General features: G+C 39.0%; 1 protein-coding gene across 4 annotated transcripts in view; it reads right to left on the reverse strand.

The window, feature by feature from the left end:
- SLC12A7 (solute carrier family 12 member 7) overlaps positions 1-25,837 on the reverse strand; it is a 339,376-nt gene that overhangs the window by 81,387 nt on the left and 232,152 nt on the right. For all 4 annotated transcript variants that reach the window (XM_048839506.2, XM_048839505.2, XM_075125474.1 and 1 more), the window contains 6 exons: positions 23,523-23,697; positions 19,827-19,945; positions 15,922-16,020; positions 10,802-10,921; positions 2,856-2,960; positions 1,293-1,461 (listed from right to left, as the gene is read on the reverse strand). In XM_048839506.2, coding sequence (XP_048695463.2) covers positions 1,293-1,461; positions 2,856-2,960; positions 10,802-10,921; positions 15,922-16,020; positions 19,827-19,945; positions 23,523-23,697 — 787 coding nt within the window. The remainder of the gene's footprint in view (positions 1-1,292; positions 1,462-2,855; positions 2,961-10,801; positions 10,922-15,921; positions 16,021-19,826; positions 19,946-23,522; positions 23,698-25,837) is intronic.

Genomic DNA, 25,837 nt, shown 5'->3' on the forward strand with positions numbered 1-25,837 from the left:
GGTGGGGTCTCGTGGTGAAAAGTGAGAGGGCCATGGCCCCCGGCCCTCCTGTTCCGGTGCCCCTGCTTGATGACCCTGTTCACAGCCAACTTATATCCTTCTACTTCCTTAGGTTTCACAACCAGAATGACAATATCACTTCCTATTACATTAGGAAGATTATAATGACCTAAGGAATGAAGACCTGGTCACTTCAAAGATCTACCAGATTAGTCAGTTTTCTTCATTTTGTAAAAAAGGCATTTTAAAAACTGTTATATAAAGAGTTTGATTTCAACTGTATGTTTTAACCAAGTAAAATATTAGGACTGTTCCATGGCCAAATAAGATACATACATATTTTTCGTAGAGCAATATTTGAATGGCATAGTAAAAGGTAATCTGACTTACAACTCTCCTACAGTGGTTAACACTAAACAGTGTGATATCAGCTCACCAGAATACTTCATGTAGGAATAGGAAAGTAGTAATTGTGATAAAGTCAGTATCACACTAAGATACAGGGGCTTGTCTACATAGTAAGGTAGTGTTCACCAGCTGGGGTGTACAGTCTAGCATGCAACAGCATGTCTCTCACTAACTGGCTGCATAGACCTGCTGGTGCATACTAGAAATTCCCTTCTGTGCACTCGTGTAGAACTGTATAAAACAGGACATCAGTGTGCACTAGGCAACTTTTAGTGTGTACCAGTAGGGTCGACACAGCCAGTTAGAGACATGTTGATGCGCACTAGAATTTACATCCTACCTGGTGCACACCAATGCACAGTGTAGACAAGCTCATGAAAGCATCTTCAAAACCTTTTAAATTGCTTTTTTAATTAAATATTAGCAAGGAATTTTCTAGGCATTCCCTATGCTAAAGCGGAGGTAGTATTGCAATAACATTATCCAGTTTTTAAAGGTGATCACTGAAATAAATACATTTTTTAGAGTCAGCCACTCTATATGAACCACTATGTGAATGTGTTTTACCACTCCATATGGGAGACCACTGAGCCCTCCTGATCCTACTTTGGATTTATCCTAAGAAAACTAGCAGAATAATAGCTAGATATAATAATATCCTTCTAAATTTTATAAAGAATTTTCATAATTTGATTCCAATCACTAAGCTCATTTTAGTATATAAAAGCATTAAATTTTTTGAGTCAAAACTTAACCTTGCTTAAATGCTTTACAGCAGCCCATATTGATGCAAAATGCTAATTCTTCAGAAAATCCTGGCACCATTTCATTGAACTTGAATCTAAACAGAACCTGTAAGTATTTGCAAGTTGCCTTTTGCATACCTCTTCAGCTTTTTGAGCTTCTATGTATTTGTCCAAGTAGATTCCCTGTAGTACAGAGCCCACAATAGTCAATCCTTTACCAGCCTTCAACTGAGAGGTGAAAGAAAGCAATCTAGGGTGTTTAACCACCTGTTCCGAGTCCAAATTCAACAAAACCAAGACTTGAGGTCTGCAGTATTCAAAAAAAAAAAAAAAAAGAAAGACAACTAGAAAATTAAAATTATAACAGAATCATTAATAATCAAATGATCTAGTGTTCAATTGCAAACAAGATAAACTATCAAGCAAAGAAGCCCAGACAAATTTTAGGTCATTAAACTTTGTCAGAGAACTGATAATGTAGAATATCTATAGAGATATATAGCACTCTCTGCTGACCTTCTGTTGTAGCTTTACTCTTAAAAATGGCAGATTGTTAATTATTCAGCAATCTTCTTGTTTCAGAGTCAAATCTGCTTACTTATTCAGCAATCTTCTTGTTTCAGAGTCAAATCTGCTTACTTAATTGACAAAATTATTTTTCTGACATTTGTCATTGCTATAAATCCAAAATAGCTATGAGAGAGTATAGGGTTCTACTTCTTTCTTCAATATCAGCATAATTGTTAATTAAATTCTAATGGCAAGATCAAATTCTACCTTCAATTACACCAGTACAACATCAGACTATATCAGGACGTTCCCAGAAATATTGCACTCAGAGGTTAATATTCTAACATTAAAAACTGTCTAATTAATGTGAAATAATCAGGCCTTTTATCCCACTTGTCATTTCCAAAGTCTAATTATCAAGAAGTGCCATTATAATAAATATAATAAAACATGGATTTTAGAAACGGCCATTAACATTAAGAAAAATAAAACCTCATGTTAAATAAGTGTAGTGGAGCCACTTATAATCAACTTGGATTTAGTTGAAATTTTATTAAGTAAAATAAATTAAGAAATTACTAAAAATAACTGTGTGACAGAGTACAGGAGGCTAACAAGTACCCAGCCCTGTGATTACTTAAGCACTATTAGTTCCCCTGGAGAAGACTGATTGTGGAATCTGCAGCTAATTGGCTGACCAGTCTGGGAGGCTGATGAGCCACTTAGCTGTCAGATGAAACTATAAAAGAAGACACAGAAAGGAAGTGAGGGAGAAAAAAATTGGTTAGTTGAGCACAGTATGCAAGGGAGAGATATCACTGTTCCTCTCTGGCCCTGAGGGACAGGCAAGAAACTACTCTGCATATTTGGCTGCACAAGATTGTATTGGGGTTGGTGGCAGGAATATAAATAAAATAATGTGGAGGTGCCACTCACTGGAGAGTCAGACATTTCTAGGCATGACAGTGTGGGAACGGAGCATGGCTTGTTACACACTGCAATGTGCAAACTCCAATTCTAATTTCAGTGAACTTTGGCTATTAGTTTAGTTGTTTTATAAACATAATATCTCTCTATGAATCCTGCACTAGTTTTAAGATTACTGAAATCTACACAGTGTTTCATCATCAGCAATATTCCTACTTCTAAAATTATTCGTATTTAAAGTAGGGGGACTTCATGGATTCTTACCTCCAGTTTTTCGTGTGAGGAGGACCATGTTCAACCCGAAGTAAAGCATAGCGAGCTGCATTCAAGGATAACCCCCTGATTCCATCACCCCACTCTTTTTCAGCTCTTCAAGGTATAGAAAAAGGGATTGCATTAACAGAGTACATTTTCTAATGCAATATAAAACAGTCTCTTTATAATGAAATGACTTGTTTAGCTGACAGAACACATTCAAAAAAGACATCCTATATGAAGGATTGTACAGTGTTACTCACAATTCGCCTCATAAAATTGGTCCTGTTACTCCCATAACCTAAGGATTTAACAAACTAAATCCAATAATCATATTTTAGGTGGGAAAATTAAATAAAAATGTTAGCTATTTGAGCACTGGCAAAAGACCAAAAAAAAAATCATTCCTCTCGCTACAGAACTGGCAATGGAGCCTTTGCTCCCCATGTAAATAATGAAGAGGACAGGTCACTGATAATACATCTACACAGCCCGCGGCAGCAAGCCTCCCACTCTGGAGTGACAGAGTTGTGCTTGTGCTACCACACTAAAAATAGTTGTGTAAATGCTGCAGCTTGGGCTAGAACTCAGACTCTAAAACCTAGAGAAGGGGGCGGGGCTTCAGATCCCAAGCTCCAGCCCAAGACGCAAGTTCAAAGAGTTGCTTGCAGAGATATTTTTAGTGTGGTAGCATGAGCCCCATGAGCCTGAGTCTGCTGACCCAGGCTGGGAGGCTCGATTCCACGCACTATGTCAACATACCCTGATACAGAGCAATCTGGACCACTAGGCTGGGCCCAAATAAACAATATGGGTTTTAATATGACTAAATGTAAATGTATATACCTAGGAACAAAGAATGTAGGCCATAGTTACATGATGGGGGACCCTATTCTGGAAAGCAGTGACTCAGAAAAAAAATTGTACAAACTCCCTGTGGCCAAAAGGGCTAATGCAAATCTTGGATGCACAAACAGGGGGAATCTCAAATAGGCATAGGGAGGTTATTTTACCTCTGTATTTGGCATTGGTACAATCACTGCTGGAATACTCTGTTCAGTTTTGGTGTTCGCAATTCAAGGATGTTGATAAATTTAAGAGAGTTCAGAGAAGAGCTATGAGGATGATTAAAGGGTTAGAAAACATGCCTGATAGGGATAGACTCAAGAAGCTCAATCTATTTAGCTTAACAAAGAGAAGGTTAATGTGTGACTTGATGACAGTCTGTAAATACCTACATGGGGAACAAATATTTAATAATGGTGTCATAAATATAAAGGGAAGGGTAAACCCCTTTGAAATCCCTCCTGGCCAGGGGAAAGCTCCTCTCACCTGTAAAGGGTTAAGAAGCTAAAGGTAACCTCGCTGGCACCTGACCAAAATGACCAATGAGGAGACAAGATACTTTCAAAAGCTGGGAGGAGGGAGACAAACAAAGGGTTTGAATCTGTCTGTAGTCGTCTTGGCCAGGGACAGAACAGGAATGGAGTCTTAGAACTTTTAGTAAGTAATCTAGCTAGGTATGTGTTAGATTATGGTTTCTTTAAATGGCTGAGAAAAGCATTGTGCTGAATAGAATAACTATTTCTGTCTGTGTATCTTTTTTGTAACTTAAGGTTTTGCCTAGAGGGGTTCTCTATGTTTTTGAATCTAATTACCCTGTAAGATATCTACCATCCTGATTTTACAGGGGGGATTTCTTTATTTCTGTTTACTTCTATTTTTTATTAAAAGTCTTCTTGTAAAAACTGAATGCTTTTTCATTGTTCTCAGATCCAAGGGTTTGGGTCTGTGGTCACCTATGCAAATTGGTGAGGCTTTTTATCCAACATTTCCCAGGAAAGGGGGGGTGCAAGTGTTGGGAGGATTGTTCATTGTTCTTAAGATCCAAGGGTCTGGGTCTGTAGTCACCTAGGCAAATTGGTGAGGCTTTTTACTAAACCTTGTCCAGGAAGTGGGGTGCAAGGTTTTGGGAAGTATTTTGGGGGGAAAGACGCGTCCAAACAGCTCTTCCCCAGTAACCAGTATTAGTTTGGTGGTGGTAGCGGCCATTCCAAGGATAACGGGTGTAATATTTTGTACCTTGGGGAAGTTTTGACCTAAGCTGGTAAAGATAAGCTTAGGAGGTTTTTCATGCAGGTCCCCACATCTGTACCCTAGAGTTCAGAGTGGGGGAGGAACCTTGACATGGTCTCTGCAATCTAGCAGAGAAATATACAACGTGATCCAATGGTTGGAAGTTGAAGCTAGACAAATGTAGACTGGAAATAAGGCACACATTTTTAATAGTGAGAGTAAGTAAATAGTGGAAGCAGAGTAAGTAAGCAGTGGATCCTCCATCACTGACAATTTTTAAATCAAGATTGAATGTTATTCTAAAAGATATGCTGTACAAATAATTTTGGGGAAGTTCTATGGCTTGTGTGATATAGGAGGTCAGACAATGATCATATTGGTTCCTTGTGGCTTTGGAATCTATGGATCTATGCATGTGAGACTTGATTGGTTAAAGAACTCAATATACAATCTGACGAGATGCCTTTTTTGCAAGGATTTTCCTTAGCAAAAGGAATGAATAGGAACCAAAAACTCTCAATCTCGTAAGGTGCCACAAGTACTCCTTTTCTTAATCAAAACTGTTACTGATGTTTCTGGAGACTAACCTATGAATAACCTCATTACCTGGTGCCTATAACCTGTGGGAAGCTATGAGCTCCACTGATTATTGAAATGCTATGATCACTTCATGGTCATTCATCCTCGTCCATTCTCATTCATTCTATAACTCTCCTATCTACTGTTATATCAGAACTGAGAGAACCAGAAATAGGGACCAGATGTCCCGATATTATTGGGGCCTCCCGATATTAGGGGCTTTGTCTTATATATGCAGCTGTACCCCCCAACCTCTGAAAAAAAGTGTACAGATTTTTCATACTTGCTATCTGGTCACCCTAGCCAGAAATTAGTTTGGCCCCAATTGTGAGGAATTCATTGCAGAATTTGAGCTATACTGTGAATTTTTCTGCTGCTGGGAATTTGTTTTAGCATATAAAACTGTTCCTTGTTCTTTTCTTATTTTGGCATCAGTAAGCTCCAGATATTTTTATTCTTCTCAGAGTACTATGACTGCTTTTTAAGAGGTTAAAGATAAATAATATGCTAGACAAAATGCATGGGTGGTCTAATATAGAACTGGCCAAAACATGGGATTTCCACTTGCAGGAAATTTCTCATTTTATGAAATTTGGTTTTCTTCCAAATCAGAATAAAATCATGCTTATTTTATTTAAACTTTTCCAAGAACCAGAAATATCCCCAAAAAATCATTTTAGCAACACCAACATAAGGTGTTTCTGAAACAAAATTTGCGCCCCAACCCTGACAGCTGCTGTCAGAAATTAATGTTCTTGTTGGCTTCATCACTGCTATTAGCATTTGGAAGCTTCTGTGGCTCTGAAGCAGCCCTATCATGCAGATTGCCCTTGTCTGGGGACCCAGGGCTTCCTGACACTTCGGTCAGCTAGTGGGAATCTGGAAGCCCTGGAAGGGTGTCTCCCTGGCCCAAGGCAGTCCATATGGCACCACTGCCCTGGAGCTGTAGACCCTGGAAGCGCTTTCCAAAACGTCCAGGCTTCCATGCTCCCTGCTGCAGAGCCAGGGCACCTAGGACTTCCAGGCTCATGGCATGGAGCCTGGACATCCTGGCATGGCTGTCTGCCCTGGAGCCACAAGTCTCAGAAGACGCAGACTCCTTAGCAACCCAGCAAGCTGGCAGGCAGGATTCCATCAGAGCTCCACCTTTGATCCACTTTGGTCCAATCAAAGGTATTACCTCACCCACCTTATCTCTCCAACCAGCTCTAGTTTGTTAGACATGTCTAAGGGTAGTCTACACAGCATGGACTAGCCTCCCTAAGCTAGGCTGAATCCAGCTCACACAGGAAACAATAACAGTGAAGTCAGTGCAGCATGGGCTTCAGTCTGAGTAGTATAAGCCAGGTACAGATGCTGGATGCATGCTCAGCTTGCTATCCCATTTTGAAGCCTGCACTGTGCTAAATTCACTGCTATTGTTACCTGCATTAGCTGGATTACCTTGTAGGCATCTCAGTAACTCCCTTTTCAATGTAACAGCCGTGTTAGTCTGTATTTGCAAAAAGAAAAGGAGTACTTGTGGCACCTTAGAGACTAACCAATTTATTTGAGCATAAACTTTTATGAGCTACAGTTCACTTCATTGGATGCGTACTGTGGAAAGTACAGAAGATCTTCTTATACACACAAACCATGAAAAAAAGAGTGTTTACCACTACAAAAGGTTTTCTCTCCCCCCACAAACCCACTCTCCTGTTGGTAATAGCTTATCTAAAGTGATCACTCTCCTTACAATGTGTATGATAAATCAAGGTGGGCCATCTCCAGCACAAATCCAGGGTTTAACAAGAACCTTGGGGGGGGGGGGGGAAGAGGTATGCAAGGTAACCTATTTCCCCTTGTTTTTTCCTCCCCCCTCCCCCCCCCAGACGTTCTTGTTAAACCCTGGATTTGTGCTGGAGATTGCCCACCTTGATTATCATACACATTGTAAGGAGAGTGATCACTTTAGATAAGCTATTACCAACAGAAGAGTGGGTTTGTGGAGGGGGTGGGGAGAAAACCTGGAGTTGTACTGGAAATGGCCCAACTTGATTATCATACACATTGTAAGGAGAGTGATCACTTTAGATAAGCTATTACCAGCAGGAGAGTGGGGTGGGGGAAGAGAAAACCTTTTGTAGTGGTAAACACTCATTTTTTCATGGTTTGTGTGTATAAAAAGATTTTCTATACTTTCCACAGTATGCATCCAATGAAGTGAGCTGTAGCTCACAAAAGCTTATGCTCAAATAAATTGGTTAGTCTCTAAGGTGCCACAAGTACTCCTTTTCCTTTTCAATGTGGCAACTCCAATGACAAAGTTATTTTCTCAGTTCCCCCAGTTTTCTCTTTCATAACTAGTATATTTGTATTCCTACCTTGAAGTATTAGTTTCAGTGCATTCATTTTGCCAAATATGTCCACCAGGTACATTAATGTAGTCAAGGACACTTTACACATGGGATCTGCAAGATGTGGGGAACCACTCTTCCTGTCTGAGTTCACAAGTTCAGGCAAGATTGCTTAAATTTATCCTTCATAGATTCCTATATATCAGGGGTAGGCAACCTATGGCATGCGTGCCAAAGGTGGCACGGGAGCTGATTTTCAGTGGCACTCACAGTGCCCAGGGCCTGGCCACCAGTCTGGGGGGCTCTACATTTTAATTTAATTTTAAATGAAGCTTCTTAAACATTTTAAAAACCTTATTTACTTTACATACAATAGTTTAGTTATATATTAAAGACTTATAGAAAGAGACCTTCTAAAAACATTAAAATGTATTACTGGCATGCGAAACCTTAAATTAGAGTGAATAAATGAAGACTCGGCACACCACTTCTGAAAGGTTGCCAACCCCTGCTATAGATTCATAGATTCCAAGCCCAGAAGGGACCACTGTGATCATCTAGTCTGACCTTCTGTACAACACAGGCCATAGAACTTTCTGAAAGTAATTCCTAGAGCAAATCTTTTAGAAAAACCATACAATCCTGATTTTAAAAGTGTCAGTGATGGGGAATCCACTACAACCCTTGGTAAATTGTTCCAATGATTAATTACTCTGACTACTAAAAATTTACACTTTATTTCCAGTCCGAATTTGTCTAGCTTCAACTTCCAGCCATTGGATTCTGTTGTACCTTTCTCGGCTAGACTGAAGAGCCCACTAACAACTATTTGTTCTCCATGTAGGTATTTATAGACTGTAATTAAGTCACCCCTAAACCTTCTCTTTGTTAAACTAAATAGATTGAGCTCCTTGCATCTATCCCTGTAAGATATGTTTTCTAATCCTTTAATCATTCTCATAGCTCTTCTCTGAACTCTCTCCAATTCTTCCACATCCTTCTTGAATTGTTGGCACCAGAACCAGACACAGTATTCCAGTAGTGTTTGCACTAGTGCAAAATACAGAAGTAAAATAACCTCTCTACTACTACTTGATAGTACCCTGTTTATGAATTCAAGGGTCTAGCCCTTTTGGCAACAGCATCACACTGGGAGCACGAGGTTAGCTGATTATCCACCATAACCCCCAAATCTTTTTCAGAGTCGCTGCTTCATTCTGTATACCTTCTTTGTTCTTAAATGTGTGTATTTACATTTATCATTAAAATGCATATTTTTTCCTTGAGGCCAGTTTACCAAGCAATTCAGATCATTCTGAATCAGTGACCTGTCCTCTTCACTGTTTATGAGTCATATGATCTTTGTGTCATATGCAAACTTTATCAGTGATGATTTTATGTTATCCTCCAGGTAATTGATAAATAGCATAGGGCCAAGAATCAATCCCTGAGGCATTTCCATAGAAACATACCCATTTAATGATTATTTCCTGTTTACAATTACATTTTGAGAACTATCAGCTAGTTTTTAAATCCATTTAATGGGTGCCATGTTAATATTAAGGATAAGGAAGTAGAGGAAGAACAGGGAAAAAAGGAAAGACTGCCCTCACAGCCCAAAGTCTGAGGCCTGGAGAGCTCAGAACAGCTATTTACAGAGGCAGCAAAAAAAATTGTGATGCACTTGCTGAGCAGATGTAACAGTGAAGGGGGAAAAAATTCTGGCACCAAAAACTGAACATATCAACTGCCTCTATGGTCTTGGTCAATCCATCAGTCATGATTTCTAGATTACAGGACTCTCTATGCACAAGAATGCACACTTTTGATTAATTTTTATTCACAGACTAACTGGATATCAGAGTTACTCCATTAATAACCAGATTTTGAGTAGCACAAAATATTTTCCAGATATCACATAATACACATGTGATCATGAATGTTATGTTCATCTCATTATTTCCAAAATTTAGATTAATGCAAGACAATTTACAAGCTTCTTTGTCTCCAATGGTGCCTAGTCAATGGTGCCTAGTCATCTGTATATTTTTTGTTTGACCAAACAGCATACTTCACTGAAGATCAGCAAGAAAAAGAATACAAAACAAAAGATTTTTCATCTAAATTTCATCTACAATTGGAGCTGGTCGTGAGATACCAAACTCAAATAGACACACCCAAGTTAGTTCTGCAAGCTGGAACAGAACTAGCATGGGTATGTCTATGCAAGCTGTGGATAAATTGGGGAGAGTCCAGAGGAGAGCAACAAAAATAATAAAAGGTTTAGAAAAACTGACATATGAGAAAAAGTTTAAAAAACAGGGCATGTTTAGTCTCAAAAGAAGAAGACTATGAGTGGATCTGATAACAGTCGTCAAATACGTTAAGGGCTGTTATAAAGAGAATGACAATCAATTGTTCCACCATGTCCCATGGTAGTATCAATATTTAATTACTCTCACAGTTAAAAACTTGTGCCTAATTAAAAAATTTGAATTTATCTGTCTTCAGGTTCGAGACATTGGCTCTTTTTGTGCCTTTAATACCTGTTTTTTCCTGCATAAGGGTATATATACACCCTAATTAAGTCACTTCTTGATCTTTTTGATAAGCTAAAAGTGAACTCAAGTCTCTCTCGGCAAGACATTTTCCCAGATGTCAAATAATTTTCTGGCTTTTCTGTGCATTATGTGTTTGTATAAACAGACACAGAGCGTCTTGGTACTTTGACATTCCATCTGCCTTGCAGAAAGGAGTGCCTTTTTCATACATACGCACATATGTCATTTTCCTTGAAATTTCCTGCAGAACAGCTGGAATTTTAGGGCTTCAAGACCATGTCACTTTTTAAAGCTTGCTACTTGACATTAACATTCAAGCGTAACATTTCATATTTTCCTGGTATTAATTCCCCAATAAAAAAATTAATTAAATATAACAAATGAATAAAATACATCCTCTTACCCTCTATATTCTATGTACTTGTAAATACATCCTGCAATTAGCATGGCAATCAAAGCATAGTACCAAGAGCAAATGAACATCAAGGCAAAACATAAACTCATCCCCAGGAATGAAAGAGCCCTAAAAAGAAGCACATTTTTTAATTTATAACATGCCTGCAAATGTACTACAAAGTCAATTCTTCCATTAAACTAACTCCCAGAAAGACCTCTCTAACAAAAAAGGCTATTTCATAATTTAAATGCATTGTCAACAATTTTAATAATCATTCTGAAAATGCTGAAAACTGAATACAATATTCAATTTATGCCTTCAATGTTCAATTCTGAATCTCTCTACTTGTGCCTACAACTCTCTTCAAGTTTTAAACAGGTCTTAACGTTATTTAACATCTATAACTTTCAAGTCTATTTTAAACTTCAAAAAATATTCTTCATTATTTATATTGTCTATATAAATCCATGTAAAAACAGCCAATATTAACAATATTCTTGTTAAATTCAGTCAATGAAGTATGATATATCTACTGATATGGTGACTTAAGTATGTCATGTGCTAATAAAAACTGGTGTATGATAAGTATCTGTTGTGGTAAGAGACTAAGAAACCTTTTTTATATAAAGGTTAAAAAAAGACAGATTGGGACTTAAAATGGTAAAAAAAAATGTCAAAGTTGATAATCAAAAAGGCAGACGTTTAAAAAATAAAATATAAGCAGACAAAAGGTTTTAAAAGAACAAATATACAAATAAGAATTGGTCATTAAATAAACATGCAGAGGTTTGTGGTTTTTGTTTAAATCACACCAGGCAGAAATAGGATGAGGTTTATAAACAAAAGATTATCTGATGAGTACCAGCAATGACAGATTTGGGCTGTATACTATATTCCTTTATTAAAAATTCTTACACACTCTTTTTGCAGAGCTCTTATACTCGCAGCAAGCCTTTGAAATTTGGCAAGTGGATTGTCCTGGAGTCAACAAGATGCCTTTTGTTGGCTTCAAGAAAATCTCTTTAGATTTGGCCAAGTTACAAGGTGTCAGAAATTCCAACTTCCTATCTGTTTTTCACAAGGCACAGCCTGTTTTTGGTTTGTTGCCAAACATCCCCAAAATTCTATTAACACTCTAGGCAACCATCTCAGGGCATTTCACTTCAGCAGTTCACACAAAGAGCTGAGACTCCAGACAAGACATAGATAAAATAAATATTATTTTTTTCCTCCCAATTAAAATACCCTTTGGCCTAAAGGAAAATGCATGATGCTTGAACCAAGGGAAAATCCTGGAATCATATTCCCATTGACTTCAGTGGGACCAAAATTTCACCCTCAATACTACAACCTGGTGTTAACAGTTCTGTGAACTTCATAGAACTTATTACTGATCACAAGTTGGGAATCCAGATCTCTTTTTTTTTGCCTCTGTCTTCACGAGCAAGGTCAGCTCCCAGACTGCTGCACTGGGCAGCACAGCATGGGGAGGAGGTGACCAGCCCTCTGTGGAGAAAGAAGTGGTTCGGGACTATTTAGAAAAGCTGGACGAGCACAAGTCCAAGGGGCCGGATGCACTGCATCCAAGAGTGCTAAAGGAGTTGGCGGTTGTGATTGCAGAGCCATTGGCCATTATCTTTGAAAACTCATGGTGAACTGGGGAAGTCCCGGATGAGTGGAAAAAGGCTAATGTAGTGCCCATCTTTAAAAAAGGGAAGAAGGCGGATCCCGGAAACTACAGGCCAGTCAGCCTTACCTCAGTCCCTGGGAAATTCATGGAGCAGGTCCTCAAGGAATCAATTCTGAAGCACTTAGAGGAGAGGAAAGTGATCAGGAACAGTCAGCATGGATTCACCAAGGGCAAGTCATGCCTGACTAATCTAATTGCCTTCTATGACGAGATAACTGGCTCTGTGGATGAGGGGAAAGTGGTGGACGTGGTGTTCCTTGACTTTAGCAAAGCTTTTGCCACGGTCTCCCACAGTATTCTTGCCAGCAAGTTAAAGAAGTATGGGCTGGATGAATGGACTATAAGGTGGATAGAAAGTTGGCTAGATTGTCGGGCTCAACGGGTAGTGATCAATGGCTCCATGTCTAGTTGGCAGCCGGTATCAAGTGGAGTGCCCCAAGGGCTGGTCCTGGGGCCAGTTTTGTTCAATATGTTCATAAATGATCTGGAGGATGGTGTGGATTGCACCCTCAGCAAGTTTGCAGATGACACGAAACTGGGAGGAGAGGTAGATACGCTGGAGGGTAGGGATAGGATACAGAGGGACCTAGACAAATTGGAGGATTGGACCAAAAGAAATCTGATGAGGTTCAACAAGGACAAGTGCAGAATCCTGCACTTAGGACGGAAGAATCCCATGCACCGCTACAGACTAGGGACCGAATGGCTCGGCACCAGTTCTACAGAAAAGGATCTAGGGGTTACAGTGGACGAGAAGCTGGATATGAGTCAACAGTGTGCCATTGTTGCCAAGAAGGCCAATGGCATTTTGGGATGTATAGGTAGAGGCATTGCCAGCAGATCGAGGGACGTGTCATTCCCCTCTATTCGACATTGGTGAGGCCTCATCTGGAGTACTGTGTCTAGTTTTGGGTCCCACACTACAAGAAGGATGTGGAAAAATTGGAAAGCGTCCAGCGGAGAGCAACAAAAATGATTAGGGGACTGGAACACATGACTTATGAGGAGAGACTGAGGGAACTGGGATTGTTTAGTCTGCGGAAGAGAAGAATGAGGGGGGATTTGATAGCTGCTTTCAACTACCTGAAAGCAGGTTCCAAAGAGGATGGATCTAGACTGTTCTCAGTGGTAGCTGATGACAGAACAAGGAGTAATGGTCTCAAGTTGCAGTGCGGGAGGTTTAGGTTGGATATTAGGAAAAACTTTTTCACTAGGAGGGTGGTGAAACACTGGAATGTGTTACCTAGGGAGGTGGTGGAATCTCCTTCCTTAGATATTTTTAAGGTTAGGCTTGACAAAGCCCTGGCTGGGATGATTTAGTTGGGGATTGGTCCTGATTTGAGCACGGGTTTGGACTAGATGACCTCCTGAGGTCCCTTCCAACCCTGATAGTCTATGATTCTATGATCTCAAATAGGGCACATCCAAGCCTGAACCACTTATCAATGCTATCCCTCAGAAAATTTGCCAAATATATGTCCTTGGCTATGGTGTCTGTAAAAGCAGGCTACTTCAGCACATGTAACTCTCTTTCAATATGTTGTCTGTCCTCTTCCAGTGGCTGGTCAGGAGAGGATAACAGCCTTTTCATGCTTCCAGCTAAAGTCCTTTAGCTCAAGTGACAGTGCTGCAGTACTAAAATTTAGTAGTTGATTGATGTTTTGGGGGCTGAAAGGGTTAGGGGGAAGGTACGGTGTCATATAATCTGTTTACATTTTATAAAAAATTAGGATGTTGGCTCTATTAGTTTGCAGCAAGGCTTTTTTTTTCAGTTATGATGTCATGTTTGCTTTTGCTTTTCAAATGAAAGAGAAGATGTGTAATAGTGCCACTGGGGACAGTGAGATGACCCCGCCACATGACAGGGTAATCCTGATCCATATCAGATGATTGGGAACAGGAAATTTAAAAAAAGAAATAAGTCTCTTTATAGCACTCCTGCGTGTCACATCAACACTAATTAAATCATTAACTTGCCTAACACTTTCCATATTTAAAAGATTCTTATCACCTTTTTCACAGAAGCTCTAATTTCTTCATTGCTTTCATGGGTTGCTACTAATTGTGTTCTCATTTTTTTTGTTGTTGTTGTTTTTTTTGGAGTGCCCAACTTCAGACATCTTGGACCTGATTTTTCAGAAGCAGTGAGCACTCATGACTGCAACTATAGCCAATGGAAATTGTAGATACACAATAACACGGATAGTAACAAGAGTGTGGTTTGGAAGAAAGTGCACAGAGTTGGGAGTCAATAAGCCTTCTGTCTAATCCTGGTTCTGTCACTGACTCAGGTATGGCCATAGGCAACTAATTTTGCATGTTTCCTCATCTATAAAATGCGAACTTAATTCTGACATTTCCTAACTTTTGAGAACTTGGCTTTGCAACCTTAACATTTTTATCATAGGTTTCAGAGTAGCAGCCGTGTTAGTCTGTATTCGCAAAAAGAAAAGGAGTACTTGTGGCACCTTAGAGACTAACAAATTTATTTGAGCATAAGATTTTGTGAGCTACAGCTTACTTCTCTAAGGTGCCACAAGTACTCCTTTTCTTTTTATTTTTATCATAGTTTTCTGTATGTGATTTCATAGATTTTTTAAAAAGAAAACGGGGGAAAAAATTGAATCACGTGAAATAATATTGACACTGACGTGAGCCTTCAGCACAGTTGGAACCTTAACATCTATAGCACAGACCTCTGCCCCTTGAGCTAATGAAGTAACTAACAGCAGTAGTAGCAGCAGTAGGCTGTCATCCTCTTTGTCGACCAGAACTAGAGGGGGTTGAAGCACGCACGTTGTCAGTGAGTTTCACAGATATTTGCTGGGAATTTGCATACTACTTCAGAATTCCACACAATGCACTTTAAGTCCAAAATAACTATCATTTATATGGCAAAATCATGTGCTCCGATAACTGGTTTTTTTAGGACTAGAGCAATGGGTCCTGTAGAAATGTAATTATGTATGTAAGTGTGTAATTAAAGATTGTATGATAATAGATTCACTAAGGGGGCTGAATTAAGGCTGCACAGAGGTTATGTTCATAGACTCATAGACTTTAAGGTCAGAAGTGATTGTCTAGTCTGACCTCCTGAACATTGCAGTCCACAGAACCTCACCCATTCCTGAAATAGATCCCTATGTGCCTTTAACTACAACTATCATTATGTGTGTTCTTGTTCATAACTATTTCTCTCTTGCTTCCCATCTGCATCAAACTTAGAACTAACTGAAATCAACAGGGAAAAAAATATTTTTCCAAACCCTCTCCTCTACTGTAATTTTTCATCTTGTATTAATGTTGTGATAAATTGTTGAAAACAGTTTTACTACCGGAGTCCAATGAATGCAAAGCAAACAACAAATACAAACCAAAATTAAGCCATTAGATTTGGCTCTTCTAAATAAGAAGTGTACGTAAAAAGATTTCCTACCAATGGTAGTACTTGAAACGAGGTCTCCAGTTTGGAGTGCATAAAAGAGTTTGCACTGCACAGGCCAAGTTCACAAACATATAGCACATTAGAAAAAACCTGCAAAGAAAGACAAATCTTTTAACTGGGAAATGAACTCTACAGTCTCACATACAAAATCTATCAAGAGAGTAGGGATAAATAAATATATTTACAGAAAGTTCAGATTAGTATCAGAACATGGGAATTACAAAGCCAGATCAGAATAGTGATTCTTCTAATATACTATCCAGTCTCTGATAGGTCAGTACCAGATGTTTCAGAAGAAGAAGCAATAAACACTTCAGTAGATAATCAAAGAATGAGCTATCAACATGGAAAGCTTCTTCCTATCTCCAATCAGCTAGAATTTTGCTTATATCTTGAAACACGAAACAGGGTTTATATCCCTCATAAAACTTTTATCAAAAATCTTTGCTATTGTAACTTAAGGCATCTTTTTGTTATTCATATAAAACTCTAATCCTTTTTAAAGTTTTACTAATCTCTTTGTAGAATGTTATACTGTAGTGACTAAGTTCCACAAGTGATATGTTTTGTTAAAAAGTATTTCTTTTTTTTTACTTTTAAATTTAGATCCTTTTAATTTCACTGACTGTCCCTTTGGCCTTGTATTTTAGAAAAGATTAATAAAAATGCCCAGTCTACATTCCCTGTTGCATTATTTCACACACTTTTAGCATGTCCCTTCTTATTTCCCTTCTCCTCTCTAAAACATAGACAAACACCAGATTAAAGCTGTGCCCATAAAGTGTTCAGATCAAATAATTAAGCATCCTTCTTAGACAATGATGAGTCATTTTTTTGTAACTGTTTACACATAATTCTTTTGGTTAAAGATATCACTGCAGATAGGAGAAAATTTAAAAAGAAAAATGCTACTGATGCACTTAAAGTTTTAGAAACAACAAGGAGTGCAGTGGCACTTTAAAGACTAACAGATTTATTTGGACATAAGTTTTCGTGGATAAGCATGCTGCATCTGAAGAAGTGAGTTTTTTACCCATGAAAGCTTTTGCCCAAACAAATCTGTCAGTCTTTAAGGTGCCACCAGACTCCTTGTTGTTTTTGTGGATACAGACTAACATGGCTACCCCCTGATACTTAAAGTTTTAAGGCAAGAGACAGTTTTGTATGCAATAGCTATGGTCACTGGTATATTGTAAGATTTAGTCTAGCTTACTGTCAATGTAAAACCACCCCACATTTTATTACATTTTATTCAAAGGTACTGGAATTACCTTTAAAATAGGAAAGTAATTTGACATTAGCAATATTTTAAAATATAAAAGTATGGAAAACAGCTGCTTATTGCAATACTGTGGGTAAATTACTAGAGAAACTAACCTGATTGAAAGAAATATGAAAGAGGTTTTCAGGATGAGTTATTGAGTTAAACATACGTTACATCACTATCTTCTAAGCCTATGATTTATTGTTTGAAGAGCTCTGTGTAGCTCAAAAGCTTGTCTCTTTCACCAACAGAAGTTGGTCCAATAAAAGATATTACCTCACTCACCTCTCTAATGTCCTGGGACTAGCACAGCTATAACACTAGAAAGATACATTATACCCTGTCAGGCACTCAGATACCACAATAATTAGGGTGATACAAGCACAATAGATGGATTGACAGCTCTTTTAACCATTTCCAATTGTCAGCATCATTTCTGAAGTGTGTACATCAAAACTGGACACAGTATACCAGTAAGGTCTCACTTATACCATATATAAAGGTAATACCACCTCTCTACATCTATACCATGTTTCCTTACTTACTTATCCAAGAAATAAAGAATACAAGCCATTCTTACTTGATGGGAGACTCTATCCTGAGAAACAGTGACTCTGAAAAAGATTTGGGGGTTGTGGTGGATAATCAGCTGAACTTGAGCTCCCAGTGTGACACTGTGGTCAAAAAGGGCTAATGTAGGCCAAAAGTCTAATGGGGAGAAATTGTCTCAAGTAAATTGTCCTCCATTTTGCTAGCTTTGAATTAGTAAGAAGAAATTGTTCTGAGTTTATTCTTTGCTGATTATGCTAATGATTGTTCTTAGAAGGATAGAAGTTTTATGGCTGTAATTATTGCATTATATCCTGTTTGGTGTGTGAGTGAAGAATGTATGGTATACTGATTAACTGAGAAGAGACAGCTGGGCTGAATAGTCAAGAGGGGAGTGGAGGAGTCGAGAGGCACAAACTTTATTACCAGAATCACTGGGATGGATGACCCTAAGCAAAGGCATACACCCCAAGGACAAGATAAGAAGTTGAGCCAGAGGGACAAGATAAGAAACAGCTGTGGATCCTCCTAGTAACAACTCAAAATAACGCTAATTAAGAACAACCTTGAATACCTTGTGATTGACAGCTCCAGTGTGACACAGCAAGGTCCATAGGCTTGTATGGGAACTTATTACTATAAAAGAAGGGTGTATTGCCATGGGACTTATCCCATTTAAAAAGGTTCCATGTGCTTCTAAGTATAACACTAATGCTATCCTGGGATGCATAAACAGGGGAATCTTGAGCAGCAATAGAGAGGTTAATATTATCTCTGCATTTGGCATGTGACCACTGGCTGGAATATTGTGTCCAGTTCTGGTGTCCACAATTCAATGCAGATGTTGATAAATTGGAGAGGGTTCAGAGAAGAGCCAGGAGAATGATTAAAGGATTAGAAAACATGCCTTTAAGTGATAGTCTCAAGGAGTTCAATCTATTTAATTTAGCAAAGAGATGGTTAAGGGTTAACTTGATTACAATTTATAAGTACCCACATTATATGGGGAACAAATATTTAATAATGGACTCTTCAATCTAGCCAAGAAAAATATAACATGATCCAATGGCTGGAAGTTGAAGCTAAACAAATTTAGACTAGAAATAAGGTGTACACTTTTGACAGTGAGAGTAACAATTGGAACAACTCACCAAGGGTTGTGGTACATTCTCTATCACTGACAATTTTTAAATCTAGATTGAATGTTTATCTAAAAGATACTTGCTAGGAATTATTTTGGGACAGTTCTATGGTCTCTGCTGTCCAGGAGATTAGACTGGATGATCACAGTGATCCCTTCTGGCCTAGCAGTCTATGAAAGTATTGCATTTACTGTTACTGTATTTTACTATTACTATTGCTGTATCATATAGGGTTATCCACCATAACCTTTAAGTCCTTTTCAGAGTCACTGCTTGTCAAAACAGTCTTCTATTCTATAAATGTTACCTACATTCTTGGTTCCCAGATGTAAGATCTTTTATTTAGATGGACTAAAATAAATTTTGTTCAAGTGAGCCCACCTAGCCAATGTGACCCACCCTGCTCTGTAGAACTGACTTGTCCCCGGCATTATTTACCATTTCACCTATTTTCTGGCATCTGCAAACTTTACCGTCAATGATTTTATATTTTCTTCCAAATCACTGGTAAAAATATTCAATAGCATTAAGACAAGAACAGATCCCGGTGGGATCTCACTAGAAATTCCCCCACTAGATGATAACTCCATAATCAGAATTAGTTTGTGTAATCTCTCATTTAGCTAGATTTGAGTCCATTTAATATGGTCTGTGTTGATTTCAGATAGTGTTAATTTTTTTATGGGAATGTCTACAGTACTAAGTCAAATAACATATAGAAGTCTATTTCAGTTAAGCATTGATTTAATTTAGCATTAGCCTAAGGCTTTTATCATATTTTGTCAGTCTAGATTCTCTTCAGGTTAACTGTGAGCTTTACTAACAATATGATCTGAAAAGTATTTCAAAGACAAGAAAAAGTCTTGATAACTAAGTTATTCAATTTCAACAATATATTAAGCTTTTAAAAAAATAATGTCAAGTTTCACATGCATACTTACATTGAAAGAATTGGTGCTACGCTATCCAGGGAAGCTATGAGAATTCCTATCTCACAAATACAAGCAGTGAGAAGTAATGCCCAGGTTGGTTCACCATTTGCTTTTCCATGACCAAATACCTAATTCAATTAAAATATACAGTAAAATGAGTAAATCTGTTCAATATATAGTTCTCAAAATATACTAAAGGGAAACCAACTTTAACAAAGCCCATCAAATTTAAACTGGTTAAAGCCATTTTTAAAGTTATTTGAAATGCACATGCATGAGCAGATTCTCTTATATATTAAATAAGAAAATTTACATGAGTTAAGACTTGACGTAGGAAAACTATTTTTTTTTATAATACAAAATTAAAATTTCAGGGATGGGGAAGAGAAACAACATGACATTTCTAATCACAGGCCTGTCTCTTGATACTGCATTAAAAAAAGAAAACAAGAAACAAAAGAAAGAGCATGGGAACCTACAGAGAACCCTACCATAAATCAGTAGAAGGAGCCCAGTTGCTGAGACATGGGATATGAGAGAGCTCATGGCCAGATCCACTCAGCTAATTTTACGCATAAAGTTGTTGGGGGTAGCAGGGACAAAGTCTTCTCTCAAGGTTCCAAAGAATACACACAGCAGTATATGTTCCCTTCTCCTCTCTCCACATCACCATAAGGATTGAAACCCCAATGTTTCCTCCACCTGTTCTCTTTCTAAACATCCAGTTTCTCCTCACTCTCATTCTCCATACCACAACCATCCCTCCCTTTTCCCTATAGAGACCCTTCAATCTTCCATCTCTTTCATTCAAACTCTCATTCTCTTTCTAGACCCTAATTTTCCTCAAACATCTCTTGCCGTATTTCAATGTCTCATGTTCCCTCACACCTTTGCACCACTGTGAATTCTTCATGCTCTCTTCCCTCTACCTCCAAACACTTCATCATCTCTAAACATCTCCCTTGAAACCCATCCCAATCTACAAATTCTCTAATCCTCCTGCAGACAACTCTCATGTCCCTCCGTTTGCAGTCTCCTCTTTCCTCAAGACCATTCTCTCCTCCTGTGAAACCTCTGCAGTCATCCCACCCTTTGTTCCCTCATTGCCAAATATCCCCTTTCTATTTACTCCTCAAAATGATTACATTTCTCTCTTGCCCCCCCCCATCTGTCTCTTTGATTCACCTCTCACCTCTCCCTGTCCTGGCCCCTATTCTCTCTGTGTCCCCAGTATTCAGCTCCTTCCACCAAGTCCCTCCTTCCTTAGCTCCCTTCTCCTCACCCACAAGTTCCCCACACCTCTCTCCAACTCCCTTCTCTTCATACAACTTCTTCCCAGCCCCAGTCCCCTCCTCAGATTCCCCTAACTGAGCCTGTCCCACTCTAACAGGTTTCAGAGTAACAGCCGTGTTAGTCTGTATTCGCAAAAAGAAAAGGAGTACTTGTGGCACCTTAGAGACTAACCAATTTATTTGAGCATGAGCTTTTGTGAGCTACAGCAGTTTCCACAGTATGCATCCGATGAAGTGAGCTGTAGCTCACGAAAGCTCATGCTCAAATAAATTGGTTAGTCTCTAAGGTGCCACAAGTACTCCTTTTCTTTTTGTCCCACTCTAATTCCTCTCCCAAAGGTTGTTCCCCCACTCCTCCCATTACCGCCACCATCATACACTAGATGATGCCTCTCTAGAGCTCACACCAGCTCCTATCCCCTTGGACAAGTTATATAATGTGGGGAATTAGGAGGAGCTGCTGGTTGGCCCTGTCTCTGCTCAGCTCCCTGCCGGCCAACAGCAGCCGTTGCCAAGTCTCATGAGAAAAAAAGCAGCACTGACTTTCAGAACAAGCCCAGCCCATTCTATCCTTAAGAGATAGAAACCAAAACAATCAAGTATCTACCCACTGTTGAATATTTTTCTATGCCTCCTAACAATAGTCATTTTCCAGTCTTGTCCAAAAGAGTGAGAATTTGTCAGAATAAAAGGAAAATGACTGAGTTAACATTTTTGCTTCTGCTGCAGCCATGTTTTCATTTTAATTTTAATTTACTGGTTTTTTTAATAGTTTTTAATATTTATTTTGGCTGGACTAAGAGGCAGGGATGATGAACTATCTTGTGCTGCTATAGGGTTATTTGCTCATTCCACTGTAGTCAGTGACTAAAAGCTTGCATAGTGACTTATCCATAATTTGAAACTCTACAGTGCATACTGAATGTAGCATGTAAGGAGGGAAATGGGGGCAGAGCTTAATTTGTAATGCATGAGGTGCTGGAGAAGCCCTAGCACAATTTAAGCAATGGCTGGCCTGCTGGAGAATCGCAGCTGCTGGCCTTGCACCCAGATCTGAAGGCAGTCCCGCTGCCAGCAGCAGCGCAGAAGTAATATTGGCATGGTATAATGTATTGCCACTCTTACTTCTGCGCTGCTGCTGGCAGCAGCGAAGCTGCCTTCAGAGCTGGGTGTCTGGCCAGCAGCTGCCATTCTCTGCTATTCCTTAGCAGGCACCCACAGAGTGTTGTAACAGCTGTCACTTCTAGGTAGGCTTTTTCAGTTAATTCCAGGTATAGTGCCTTACAAAAGTCTTTGCATTGTCTTTCTGGATGGTGGCATTTTTCGTCCTTTGCTTTTATATGTAAGTGTAGGCACAAAGATGCACCCAGCAAGAGACCAAGCATATGCAGTACCTTAATAACTTGATTTATACCGCTTCATCAATGGGGAGGTTACTGTTTTTGCAAGCTCTTTAAGATGGTCTGGCTTTTCATGCATCACCCAATTTTGCCCAGGCACTAGAATACCTGGGAGACTGTACACTCTACACTTGCCAAACTATCCAATTCAGAGAAAAGCTACATAATCTTCATCTCAGTCACAACCAGGCCTTGAAGTTCAGAGCTAATGACAGAACAGCAGGGAAATAGCTGTTATAACTTTAATTTATATAATTTGCAGAATGAGTAAGAACTTAAATTGTTGCTCTCAACCTTTTCTATAAGTGACTCCAAAACAGTATCATGTAGTTCCCTGTCCACATCAAATTTACTCTATTTACAAATAAAAAGTGCCTGAACTGGAATCTGAAAGTTAAGTTGCTAGTTATTTTCTGGCTTGTGCATTTCCCCTCGTAAAAACTTCTGTGGGCCCAATTCTGCCTCAGTTTCATAGTGCACAACTTGATTGTTTGAAGAATAAAGACAATAAAACAGCACAGAGATACATAAGGGTAGAGTGTGCTCTGCAAATGCAACTTGATTTACTTTTTTAAAAAATGCAATTAAAATCTAGCTTCAGCTCAAGGTATGTCTATACTGCAATCCAAGGTGTGACTGCAGGTCAGGTAAACATACCTCCATTAGCTTTACCTGTGCTAGCATTGCTAAAAATAGCAGTGTAGTTGAGGTGACATGGAGTTCAGTGCAGGCTTTACAAGCCCATTCATAATCCTGAGAACCAACTCGCATTGCTGAAGCTTGCACCACCATATCTACGCTGCTATTTTTAGCAATGCTCGCACAAGTAAAGCTAGCATAGGTAGGTCTACCCTAGCTGCAATTATACCTTGGATTGCAGAATAGACATACCATCACACTTTCATGGCTCTGCAGTGGTAACAGGAATAAAAATAATTAAAATATATTTTAGTCAACAATATAAATGCAATTTAAATGTAAATGCATTTAAAACACTGAAAAAAGTAGCTCACTTGAAGAAATGGTATTATGCCATCTCTTGCAATAGCCTGCAACAGCCGGGGTGCACCAGTAAGACTCTGTAGACCAGCACCACATGTAGAGAAGAATGAACCAATTACAATTACCCATGGAGAAGGCCACGCCAACGTACCAATCACTAGGTTTCCATTAACTGCTTCTCCAAACCTTGGGGGAAAGATCAAATAAATTAATGAGAAAGAGCAGTGGATGCTAAAGTGATAATTCTTCTCTTATAGCTCAATATACACATTTCTAAGTCTGTTTTAGCACTTAATAAATGATACTCCACAAATTAATCAGGTTGTGTTTGGGTTTACCCAACCGATTTATCCTCTTTCTTATACTATTAAAGAATGGAGCAGCTAAATTTTACAACACAACTGTGATTTAATAATCATTATTACTACATGTGTCTTTACAAGACATGACTTCCATATTATCTGGGCGCACTACATTGTTTATACCAGTAGCAAGATATTTACTCATATGCTCTGTATCGTGTGTAGTATTGAACTAATTACCATGTAATGAGAATAACAGCCATGATACTAGAAGCCAGATTTTCAAAAGCCTGTGCTGTTGAAAACCCTGTCGTGCAGATATATACAGAGACACAAATAGGAGATACATATGAATATTGTTTTCAAAATAAATGGTTGATCATACACAGTGCATGAGTATCAAATGATGTATGAGAAAATTCAGTGGGTGAGGTAGTGTCATAACCTGGTTATAGATGTGAACTGCCTATTTTTAACATTGTTTAGATATGCTTAAGACACTTGGGCATGTGCAAGCATGGAGGCAGCCTGCAAGCTGTCCTCCACTAACAGTTGTTAGATTAGCTGTTCCGGTTAAAGAAAAATAGCAGATAGGAGAGGGTTATTGTGATGGGAGGTGGGAGGGAGTGCTAAGGAAAAAGTGGTAATGTTATGATGGTTTTCTCTGAAGTACAGGCAGAGGGAGTAAAGACAGATAACTTGAGGGGGTGGCAACTAGAATTAGCCAGTCAACTATATACATATGCCTTTAGCCTGACATGCTGCTTGAGTCTCTGCAATTTTTGAAAGATGTCTATCAGGAGAATGAGCAAAGAAAATCAGCACTAGGAGCCAGGTGCTTTCATAACATAGTAGCTGATGTCAAATCTAGTTCCAATAGTTTCTTGAGATAATTGATATTGTCTTGCCTATGGATCCATGCATGAGTCCACAGGGGGTTCAATTAAGGTGAGAGAGCTTAGGAGAGTCTTAAGAAATGTGAGATGTCATCCAGTTTTTTAAAAAGTGGTATGCATTAACTTATTTTAAAAAAATTTGAAGGTCACTTTTAATGTTTGAAGATTATTAGTAAAAATTCATTTAGTAAAAATGCATTGTATCTAGCCTATTATTTTTCATTTATTTTCAGGCTTGCCAGAGCAGTTGGCAGAGAAAAGAAAAAAGGTAAAGCTAAGACCACCTTATTTCTTCTCAGGCCTGCAAGGGCCAGGAACAGCAGAGACAGAGCAAGAAGCCTTATGCATTGAAGTCAGTTTTCAAAATCTTTGAATTGTGCATGCCCAGACACTGGGATACGCGCGTCAGTCCTCATTTTGAAGCTACATATGCACACAGCTTTGAAAAAAAGTCACCTCTGGATGTGCAGAAAAAGGCACACCACATGGTGCCAGTGCATACATACAACTGAGTCCCTGAAAATTCTCTGCTACATGCCCAGGAACTGCAGCAGGATGCTGCCCAAGATCCATGAGAGGCTGCCATGGGAGGCAAGCCACCCCAGTAAATTGAACTCTAGAGGCCATTCCACAAACTGAAGGGACGGTGGTAGAAAGTAGCCCAGGACAGTGGCTTTAGACTCCCTACTTGCAGTGCCCCTGTTCAGGAGTCAACTCACACAGGGTCAGTGGATTGGGAGGGCCCAATTCCTCCTACCCTCACTGCCTGAAGGACTGACACACCTTGACCAGGGAAACAAAGGGCTGGAAGTCAGATACAAAACACTAGGCCACGTGGCCCTCCAAGCAATCTGTTACAACTCTATAAAGGTAAGGAGGACTTATGGCACCTTTGAGACTAACAAATTTATTTGAGCATAAGCTTTCGTGAGAAGTGAGCTGTAGCTCACGAAAGCTTATGCTCAAATAAATTGGTTAGTCTCTAAGGTGCCACAAGTACTCCTTTTCTTTTTGCGGATACAGGCTAACGCAGCTGCTACTCTGAAACCTGTCTATAAAGGTACTAATTATAATCGAATTTCAGCAAGACAGGAACTGGCAGCCAGTGCACAGCACAGAACACAGGTG

Source organism: Caretta caretta, chromosome 2, assembly GCF_965140235.1.
Source record: "Caretta caretta isolate rCarCar2 chromosome 2, rCarCar1.hap1, whole genome shotgun sequence".
Lineage (NCBI taxonomy): Eukaryota > Metazoa > Chordata > Testudines > Cheloniidae > Caretta > Caretta caretta.